At 41.1% G+C, this 11,448-nt stretch overlaps 1 protein-coding gene across 2 annotated transcripts in view; it reads right to left on the bottom strand.

The window, feature by feature from the left end:
* Nucleotides 1–10,861, bottom strand: part of slc41a1 (solute carrier family 41 member 1) — a 29,573-nt gene extending 18,712 nt beyond the window's left edge. Inside the window, exons 1-3 of one of the 2 annotated variants that reach the window (XM_036211794.1) lie at nt 10,652–10,861; nt 8,269–8,310; nt 7,238–8,020 (exon numbers count right to left, since the gene is read on the bottom strand). In XM_036211794.1, coding sequence (XP_036067687.1) covers nt 7,238–7,723 — 486 coding nt within the window. In that variant the 5' untranslated portion in view covers nt 7,724–8,020; nt 8,269–8,310; nt 10,652–10,861. Of the gene's footprint in view, nt 1–7,237; nt 8,311–10,651 lie in introns of both variants that reach the window. The other variant, XM_024269566.2, reaches the window with a different exon arrangement.
* Between the last annotated feature and the right edge of the window lie 587 nt (nt 10,862–11,448).

Genomic DNA, 11,448 nt, shown 5'->3' with positions numbered 1-11,448 from the left:
GTTGATTTGTCAAAACATTGAACAATATGAATACTTACAGCAAAGTCTACAAAACCAAACCTTATCTAAAATTGTACATTCCTGAACTAGCAGTTTCCCTAGTACTAAATATCATATTTTCCCCAATATTTAGAAGCTTTTAGAATTAATGTAATCTGAACCAATACGAGCAAATTCTAAGACAATTTATTTAGTCATAACTTTGAAGAAGCTAAGATCATTGATAGACTTATTTTTTCAGAAGAATGAGACATTGACAAGTTTGCAAACTCTACAAACGGTAAAAGAAAATCGGTTTGAAAACAGCTTAGAAGGGAAGAAATGTTAAAATATCATCTGTTGCAAACTTTTGTTTAACAAACAACGCAATATCTATTAATCTTTTTGTAAAGTTTAGCTAGTTAGCTTATTACAATGCGTTGCATTTATTTATTCTAATTTAGCATTTTGAATTTAGATTTTTACTTTTGGTTTAGTTATAAACGTAATTATTTACGTGTAAAACAAAAACTGTGCATATTCATGTTGAGGTGTGGTATATGTCTTGCTAGCATGCTAACAAGCTACATAAGTCATGTGACATTGCTCATCAAAAATTAATTAAAACAAGCAATATTTTTAATTTCTTGTTATTTATTATGCTACATTTTTTTTCCCTTTTTCATGTGACAGTTTAAAAATATTGTTTGTACTAAGTATCAGTGGTGTTCAGTCTGCATGGGTTTAAGGATGCTAGTTAGATTCTTAATTTGCCTTACAAATTTGCTGGATAATGTCATGCTTATGCATTTGGGTAAAATAACAAAATAAAAGCCCACTGTGGTGTATGAGAAAAAAAACAGTATTCCCTTGTTTATCCTGGAAGTTATGTTCTAAAAATAACCCACTAAAAGTAAAATCTGCTAAGCTGAATTACAGATGTTTTAAGGCTGCGAAAACCCCCTCACTAAATGTTTTGTAGACTTTTCTCAAAGATATTTTTACAATATTTTCTGTTGATTTAACTCTTACACTTCAAACCTCCGTAGAAAAAGAAGTCCAGTTTTAAAAAATGAAAACAAAATTTGCACATGATCGAATATTTATGGAAATTACACAAGCTAAACAAGAGACACAGCACAAAGAAGATCAACTGACAAGGTTTAGAACCAATCAGGATGCAGAACACAGTGTGGTGTTAAAAGAAACATTTAAAATTGCACTGAAACAAATCCACAAAACGGCAAGACTGCAAAAGGTGAACTGAGATATAGCAAGAGACCACTGTACCATAAATATATCGTCAACTGTAGCCTATGTGCTTTTCTAATTCCACTTAAAAACAGATCACATTTGCCTGACTATATTTGTAGTTTTTTTTTCTTAAGTTTGTGATTAAAAATCCAACAAGCAGATAAAGGCAAGGTCACATTTGAAAACCCAAAAGTAAAAAAAAAAAAAAATAGTGTGAGATGACAGGCTCCTTTCTGAAGACTTTAATGAAATTTCTATCTGACATTATTGGACGTGACCCACGATAACCTTGAGTGTGGCTGCTGGCCAGCTCCTGGAGAGCTGGTTTTATGGCGACTCCCTCTATCCTTGCAGTTATAGCAAAGAGCTTCCTCTATTAGGCATCATGCAGCGAAAGCAGGTTCCTGCAATCAAGAGAGGAGCTATTGCTGAGGCAATTGATCTATCTCCAGCAAAAGTGCTTATCTTTGAGTTGGTCCCTTAGGCCTTCAGCAAAAAAAAGTTCCCTCTTCCCTGAGCTGAATCAATATTCTGCAAGCTCACACAGAGAAAAGACACGCAGGAGAAAGTGGGAGGGGGGGATACTGATACTGTGGCTAGTGCTTTTGCGTCTTCTCTGAGTGTCACTGGGTTGTTCACACCAGATGTATGTGACTGATAAGAAATGTTGTCCACACATCAGTATGCTCTGAAGGTGTGGCGCAGAATCTTCAATGTGTGTTGCGCTCCTTTTGCCTGCCTCTTACGCTGCCATCGAGTCTTTATCCAACAACCAGCCCCTCTGGCTTTGGCTCCCTGCCTCCTGCCAACCCAGCGGCCCTGTGAGCACCTCTGTGAGCACTCCTCTTTCACAGCCACATGCTTTCAAGCTTTCTCCCTCCTTACTTCTTCCTCAACTGTCTATCTCCCTCTTTGACTCCCCCGCCGTGATATATGTTGTTGTGTCCATGGAACCCTGGCTCGGAGCCAAAGGCCCGCCTCCTCGCTTCCAGGAAATCTACTGGACAACTCCGGCACCTCTGAGTGCAGACCTATAGGAGCTCTGGTATGCAAGCCTCACGACAGTCGAGCTGCCCAATTGAGTAACCTGGCCCCATTTTTATTTGTGATCAGTGTACTGGCTGTACTGAAGCTGCACTATGGCTTGGAGCGCAGTGTCACGGCGATGTCCAGCGGCGTCACAGAAACGACGGCCAGTGGGGTCGATCTCGTCTCCCTGATCCTGCGGTATGGATGGCGCCCCCACAGTCAAGCTTCATGCACAAACACATGTAGATTTCCCTGATGCCAATGGCAAATATGAGGCTAACAGCAGCAAAAAAGTTCTAAGTGACAAAAAGGTGAATATAGTGTGTCCTAAGTATCCTTAAAAAATAAATGAATAGATCCACTCCCATGAAAATAGTGTTTTTGGTGTTGAAACCATCCAGCTAGATAGCTCTAACATTGCTCAGCATTTTTGTTACACCAGCAATGTTAGGTCAGGGATGTGAGGGGTTGTAAGCTAGCAGGAGAGCATGTAAACAGAGAGCTCTCAGAAATAGAAAGGGGAGAGGGGTTGCACACTGTTAATGGTCCAGCCCACAACTCAGACACATTTCTAACGAACTCCTGTCACTCTGCAGAACATATGACCTAAAAAACGACAGTTTTTTTTTTTTTTGCCAGAAAATGCCATGATTATAATTAAAAGATCACTAGGAATGCCTTTAAAATAGATCAAAAGATAGTTGGAGTCGATCTTGAATACGTTTTCTAATCACATGGGCAATAAATAAACAATTTATAGATAGACTAGTGTAACATCAGAGCATAATTCATTAAAATTCAATAAAATATTTCTCAAATTTCTTTGTATAAAATGGTTTATCTGTCTGTTGGGATCATACAACTTGATTTTTAGCTAGAGAAAAAAATATTAACTTCCAAAAATAGTCAAAGTACATGAATTGAGAGGCACAACACAACAGGAAATTGATCTTTTTCAGGTAATTACACTACAAGAATGGAGAAATTAACCAAAACAAAACCCAAACTGAACAAAACAAATAGAGAATACGTATAAACTGAGCTAAATATTGGAAAGTGACAGTGTCTTTGTGAGACGACTGGCTCTTCTTGGCCTGACAGTCACATGGTGTGACTCCAGCACTTCTACAGACGATTCAGTTTGTAGGACTGAAGCCCACAGTGTGGTTTCCCAGTGGCTTCTGTGTGAAACCCAAGCGGCTGGATGTGGTCGGAGCAAAATACCGTCTGGTGGTCAGTAAGGAACTGTCTGTAGTCAAACCTTTGTCTCAACTAGGACTTCCTGTTTACTGCTGTCTGTATTTTTGGATTGTTTGTGTTTGAGGCTGAAATGGTGTCGGAATCTAGAAAAACCGCTGAGGAGAGATGGCTAGACTCTGAGACAGACAGACACGCAATTATCCCCCTCTTTGTTAGATTCAGAGTTGTGGCAAAATCTATGAGGAAAGAAAAGGTGACATTCTGTGCCTTTGTGACCTTCACAGACATCATGGCCCAAAGATGAACAAAAACTTCCTCCAAACTTTGGAAACTTAAAACATTAACCCTTCAGTGGCTAAACTAGCAGCTTGTTTTCTGATCCAATATATGCAGAAGACAAAAATTGAGTTTATGAAACATCTTGATGCAACCTAAATTACCTCTTTAACAGCAGAGATGTCACCAGTGACACCGAAATAACACGCTCTTTAACCTACCGGCTCCAGTGTTAAAGGGTTAAAGACCTTCCAGCGCACACATATTTATTATGATACCCTAACTGGTGAGGCCCAAACATATATCAAAATATGAGCAAGATTTTTTTTTATTGACATTAAAATGTTGCTCAAGTGGACCTGTATTTTAGTTGGAATGTCAAATTCTCATTTTGTTCCCAATCAGTCTCAATTTTGTCCCCAACTCATCTCAAAATTGTCTCACATTGGTCCCCTCTTTCTTGCTCGATGGTAAAAGACTGGTTTTATATATTTTTAAAGAAGTGTTTAGCAAACTTTTAATTCTTTACATTCTTACAACTGTTGTAACTCTTCAACCGTTTACGCAATTAACGTGATTTTAGTGGATTCTGAAGCGGAGAAAAGCGCCTTGCGCTGATACGACACACTTAACAGTAGTAACGAGCTTATCCGATCAACCCATTCTTCTGCAGAAAAAACTGCTTTGCGCCATTATGCAATGCTTTACCTAAAGAATGTGTTTCACATCGGCCCATAAAAAGCATTACAGATATGTCAAAAAGATATGCGAGTGCCATCAGCAACATCTCCGCTGGTAACAGATTAAAAATGTTTACAATTACAGCGACTAATGCGAAAAAATTGTGACAGCTATTGTTTTGAGACATTTTAGAGACTCCTCTGCAAATGTGACTATTTTCTTACTATCAACAGTTATCTTGGCAAAAAGGCGCTAATGGCAACAATTAGCTCCACATCCAACTGCTAGCGTCAGCTAGCCTCGGTGACCTGATTTACGGGGAACAAACAAGATTAGCTAGTTTCTGGTGTCCTATTGTTCCCCCTCACACTACAGATTTACCTGCCTGTGGTCATCAATCTCATCTTGTCTCACATTCATCAGTAAAATTACTGTAAAAGAAACCTTCAAGGGTTATTCACCTCCAGCTTTCTTTTCTTCTCTTGGGTTGTTAACATTTAAGTCCAGCCGAGCCTGTCACCCTTGGTGTGCAAAGATATCTGAGTTTCAAGTAATTCTCCTGCCAAGGTCCAGAGCACAACTATGGAGATGACTCACTGCTCTATATCAGCCTGGACAGTCCTGTTTCAAGCCAACTTTGTGTGGGAATAAGGCCAAACAGAGGTTTTTTTGTGCATGTCATGGTGTTTTTTGTGAGTGATCAAAAGTTCAGAACCTCCATTGGAACATCCAGGTCAAAGCAAGGACTCTTGAACTGCCACGCTGCGGCTTTCAGGTTCCCCTTTAGCAGAGAACCTGCAACGGTTTGACCAAACTAATGAGAGAGACAGAGAGACTGAGTCGAACAATTACCCTTCTGCAAGGACGGGGCAGGGGATTAGCTGAGCTGGCTTTCCGCTGTCAAGGAGGGGGGATTTAGGCAGCGAGGCGTCGTCTTAGATGTTCAGTCGAACTGTCTGGGACAGTCCATTTAGGAGAAGCCTCACCTGGCCTCCAATCACCTTTTTTTCAGATTTATCCACCTGCCAAAAAAGCGACGCTCTGCTGTGGTGGAATTGTGAACCGATCTGCGTTTAGTTCTCCCTCTGATTATCACTCTCACTGGGCTGCAGTGTGCTGCCATTTCAGGTGCTCAAAGAAAGAAAACTAACCCCCACCAACACTACCACCCCTCCTCTCTGTGCCCAGTTTGTGAGGGTCCACCATGTTGGCATCAGTATGCATGAACACAATGTACCAGTCCACTAAAAGTCTCACACATCCAGTTTGATCTGCATTACCAGCTGACTTTATCGAAATGTGATAAAGAAACTTCATTTTATAAGCAAGTTTAACATCAAACACACAGAGTCAATGGTTAAAAAAGAAAGAGGAAGAACAAAATTAAGACATGTTTGTTGTTCGGGGGCTCCGGGGGAAGCCCAGTTGCTTCTTGTTGCAACAATAAATAACATCATCCAAGTATGTCAGGTTTTAAATTGGGCGAGTGTGCGATGGCTCATTGCAAGTCAGACGCAACGGGTGTCCGAGTTGTGCCAACACTGCAAGCAGACAGGCATGTTGTGCAGCAGGAAAAACCGATCACATGGAGCAGCCCTCCAGCTCCAGCAGCAGAGTGACAGACGCATGACATGGTGAAGGGGGGGTCCCACCCGGACGATTCATTCACACCTTACAAGGGGTTTCCGACTGTACAATTCCCTGCACTGGAATTTTGGTTGGTAAATTGATTTCCATCATGGCAAAATAAATCATTCAAATGTTTGAAGCAGGTTAGAAATAGACCCCTTATTTGTTCAACTTTTTTTTTGTTCAAGTAACATTTGGTTTCTAATTTTTCCATTCTTTCTATTTGTTTTCTCTTTAGGGCTATGAAAGAGTGAGCAAAGTCCCTCCTTCTTTGAAACTTTTTGGATTCACTGAGAATTTTCTTATTTTGCTGTTTGTTCAGATATTGTTGCAATATAATGTCAAAAATAAGAAGTACAAATCACATCACAACTAGATATCAAAAGATATAGTCTCATGCCCCTGAATGGGGGTTGACCCGCACAGATGCCGCAGGTTTTTGGGTTGTTTAGCCCCATTGAGGGTCATAGGGAGGAGTGACCTGATCATAAGGCAAGTGTCTATTGTAGTTCCCTTGAGGCTTGTTGAAGAATGAGATGTTTAATTGTCTTTGGTGTGGCAAGTGCACTATAAAGTATTCATGAGGTTTATGTAAGTTGTATGCACTTTTGATGTACGAGTGATGTATTTGTAAATAATAACTTTAACAAAATAACTTTTACACTGCACACAGTACAAAACCAACATTTAAGTCTAATCTTTGGTTCCAAGTGGTGGTCTCCATGAAGGGGATGGTCGTTAGCAACCACAGACATTTCTTCATGTCTGAACCTAATAAGTAATTGTCTGGATTTTTGTGTTTCTACCCCAAAATGAGTTTCCCACTTTTGCTTAGCAACCGACTCTATGCTAGCCACATCCACATGGTAGCACGATAACATTTCATTGTAACTTTTTAAATTTTCTAGATGTAGCCAAGTAGTTAACAAGCATCTACAAGTCTCAAACTGTCCTCACTTTATTTTCAGCAAAACAATTACATTTTTAAGACTAAAATGTGACAAATTGTAGATAATACGGAGGATTAAATATTCCAGTAAAATGTTTCACAAATGTTTAGTCCACAAATTTAGCTCAAATTTTGATGGAATCTCAGCAGGATGATGCAACTCCAAAGATCTATGACTTTAAGGAAAACAAAAACAGTGACAATTTGCTAACTTTTTCTTGATATATCAAGATCACTCACCTGGACGATGTCCAACACCATTCCCGCAGCCACTGTCCCGAACCCAGCCAGCAGGAAGGGGAAAACCACTTGCAGACCGATGGAGAAGGAGCTCTCCTTGAGGGGCACCGGTGGTTCAGGGCTCTGATTGGTGCTAGTATCGTCACTCTCATTGCTTTGACTCGCATTCTCCAGGAGAGCATCCTCCTCCCGCTGACCTTTGGCATTGTCTAAACAGTCTATTGCTACCACGATCTCCGACCTCTCCTCGTCCTCCACTGTCTCGCAGGCCCTCTCCGTGAAAGAGCTGGCCTCCGTGAGCTCAAACTCACCTCCCGTTCCCGGGCTCACTTCTTCCGGGCCGTTGGAGAGGATGAGTGGGTGGACAGTGCAGTTGGAGTTTAGAAAGACCGGGGCGAGGGGGCCTCCCTCTTTCTTTATCTCAATGGCCCCTGAGGACATGTCGATGTTGGGGACTTTGTCTTGTTCTTTCGACCAAAGCACCATGCGGAGGCCTTTGAAAGACAATAGACTTGACAAGAAAAGGTCAGCTCGCCTTGACCCAATGGTTCTGGGGAAGTCAGAACGGAAACAGTCACCTGATCTGGTCTTGAACGTGCTCAGCCCAGGTTTTATTTATCCCATTAAAGAGGCGAGCAGGAGGTTAGGGCCGCTGGTGAAGAGGAGAAAAGCACTTGGTGGGAATAGATGTCCAGAGAGGCGGCAGCAGTGCATCTGCAGAGCCCGTGTTCCTGTCGGTGCTTTGGCAGCAGAACCAGTAGGTCCTCCATTCAATGCAAGGTGCTTAGAGTGGACCAGCAAAAAAACAACATACTAGTCAGAACCTAAAGATGAAGGTGTTCTTGAGAGCAATGGAAACTTTTCCCTGTGGTCGGTCCTAAATAGTCCCTTACAAACTGTAGAAGGAGGCAGACTCCAGTATTGACCGGTCCGTCCACTGGCTAGTGAGGGAGGGAGTTTCGCCTTACACTGTGTGGCTACAGGGAGGTTTCCAAAGAAGATATTTAAAGATCTGCTGGGGATTGAATTACCTGCTGCCCAAAAGGACCTCTCCGGGCGGAACAGGCAGTCACCTGAAAAGAGAGGACATTCACAAGGGACTCAGTTTTGAAAGAGAGCATTATGACGTCCAGGCTAACATGAGACACTGTCCTGAATGAATCTGACAAAAAAATAGAAATTTTCTTAAAGTTTTAATGAGCGTAAAAGACTTTTTGTCAAGACACAAGTCAACCAAACCAAAGTTTCCAACATTCGATGCATCAAAACATTTTAAAATAAGTCTTTGGAGACATGATATGACAGTTCGTGTATAAATACGCTTACAAACTTGGAAAGACAAACTTTCACAAATTGCCAAAAACTTTTCATGATTGTCTCTTTGGAGAAGATTTTTTTATTTGGAAAACCACATATGGGGAAAGCTTCAACCAAATAATAAGCAATGGGTCTCATTGGAGAGGAAACTTTGAATAGAGGGAAAAATTGACATTTTTATTTTAACGTTGAGACATGAAAAAAAAGACATTTTCTCAAAACCATATTTTTAAATAAGTACAGTTTCTATGGACCAACTGACTTCATAAAACCGAAGAGTATGAATTATGGACGCAATCTATAAGACATACCCAACCAACAAATTGTGCATAATGTCAGTTTATTAAGGAGTTATAGAAACGTTTTTTCTTGATTAAGGTTGTTGTCTCGCCAAGACACCAGCATTACTGTAAGAAAATCCTAATACTACAGATACTAAATGTTTAGTGAATCTATTTCTACACTCAACTAACCAGGTCATGTAATGCCTACTGTGGCTTTTGCAAACCTAAACACTGGTTGCCGTGGAAGACTTTAAAATTAATTTTAATTAAAGACATGAAAACTGGTCGATATATTTATCAGAATCAGACAGTCAAAAAACTAAATGGTTGCTATGAACTAATTACTTTGTGGATCATGCTAGCACATCAAACTGTCAATGGGCTACATGAATAGCTATCATATTTGCATACTTAAAAAAAATATGATTTTGTTTTAGAAAAATTCCCTTTTTTGTGCACTTTGGAAAATTTTATGCAAAAAATATAAGAAATAAAAAAATCAAATAGTGTTAGGGCCTTCAAACCTTTCTAAACTTGGCACATAAATGTGTTGAAGGACACAAGCATAACCCAACTATGCATGATGATGATGATGTGTTTTCACATTAGCACCATCTTGAAGCTGAAAGGGAGCAGCCGGAAAGTGAAGAAGACAATTTTTTTGTAAATTAATATTTTAGTTGCTAGACTTAATGAGCTTAATCCAGTGTGGGTCCTTAGGCGAGCCCCTTCACTCTACTGCCTCATTATAGCCACAAGGGGCTTAAGCTTGGGTCTCCCTGTGCCGGTCCCCAGCCTGGATAAAATGCAGAATGTACAAGAAAGGACACTTGCTGCCAAACCCCACCTATGTGAATCAGTGAAAGCTGCTTTGCCTTTTGTGATGACCCATGACGGGAGTGGTCGATAGCTGAACAACAAATATATATTTAATCATTAGCACCAGACATCCAATAACCCCAGGTATTATAGACCTTATTGCCCTAACCCATAAGAACACAGAGCCATTTTTCCTGAGCTCCATAGAACACATAACTGATGCTCTTCTGTTACACTGATATCACTAAGGTTTCCTATGGGTTAATAAGAGCTCTTATTTTATGGCTTATACCCCAGTTCTGTTCATACTTTCATTTCTGTTATTCAGATGTCATAAAATGACTTTGTCAGTAACTTTTACTAAACCTAAGCCTTTTACTTGGACTTCCTAATTTGACAGAGTTTTAAATGAGGTTTGTCTGTCTGACCACAGCAGATAAACACTTAAAATAATAATAATAATAATAATAATAATAATAATAATAATAATAATAATAATAATAATATATATAATAAAACATCTTTATAAAGCATAGGAAAGTGACTTTTAAAAGACCCCATCTGAAAGAGGGTCAATGGTATCAACCTGATCAGAGAGAACACCTGACGGGTCAGTGAAAGTTCTGCTTTTATTCTGAAGGCCAGTGTTCAGGCCCGCGCGCCTCGCTTCTGCAGCTCTGCTCCGGCTGCGTGTTACGACATCCGCGCACAGACTTTCTCCGGCTGAAACAATCCTCTGCTTAGTAGTCAGGACCAACACCGTCCGAACCCAACATGGCAAAGGCGTAAATTAGTGCTCCCCTGGTCAGGGCTGAATAGACGAGCTCTCCTGTTCTGTCCTGCTGCTCATTTAAACAAGTGCGGGGGTCTGAGCGGCAGGAAGTCCCGGCATGAACGCAGAAAGCTCCTTCATCGAAGGGACAGACCGCAAGCTCTCATCTCATAAACAGATACATACAAAAGGAAATAAATAAAAGAGTTTTTAAAAAGTTACCTTAAAGTGTGGGGAGATGGTCGCCGCGCGCTGTCCTCACGTCTCAGCTGGCGTGAACGCCGGTGCGCACGCGATGTGAGCGGCACGAGTTCTGCGCAGCCCGTCTTAATGCGCGCTCGTGGCTAATGGTTAAACCCTTCCTCCCGCGTGTCCCAGGCTCTCGCGACCTCGTCACATTTGCACCGTGGCCCCCACCGCGCGGTCCGTTGGTTCAGGCTCGCATCTCACTCAGCTCGTGCGGCTGTAGCTGGGGGGGGCACGGGGCGGGGCCTGCTTCTCTCCGCACGCGCGCCTACGGCTGGAGGATCCCTGGCAGCAAGAGCGCGTGCCCTCTGAACCCACGAGCCGAAGGGGAAAAAAATGTCTTTTGCTAATTTACAAAACCAGCCGCCGGGAAGGAGGTTTTAATTTAACAGCAGATTTATGAATGAACTCCAACCGCACTCTTCTAGTCACTCATCCACCAACAAACTGAAGAAATGAGTTCAAGATGCTTAAATAACACCTGGATGGTCGGAAAATGAGGCTAGACTGTTTAAACCATCAACAATGACTTCCTGTTTTCCCAATCCAGATTGTCAGGTTTTAAATTTAAGTTTGACATGCATCTTAGATTCCGCCACTAGACAGTCGAGTGGTTTTGGCTGCTGACTCACATTCAGAAGGTCATGAGTTCAAATCCCGCTTAGGGATAGTCCACATTAAATATTTGTTTTTACTTTTATATTTTATTTTTACCCAAAAACTGTTCAATGCAGGTGAAAAAAAATATTTTTAACACAGACAAATACAATAAT

The sequence above is a fragment of the Oryzias melastigma genome, linkage group LG5 (genome assembly GCF_002922805.2).
Source record: "Oryzias melastigma strain HK-1 linkage group LG5, ASM292280v2, whole genome shotgun sequence".
Classification (NCBI taxonomy): domain Eukaryota; kingdom Metazoa; phylum Chordata; class Actinopteri; order Beloniformes; family Adrianichthyidae; genus Oryzias; species Oryzias melastigma.
Note: the sequence above shows the minus strand (reverse complement) of the source record. Positions and strands in the feature narration are given on the sequence as shown.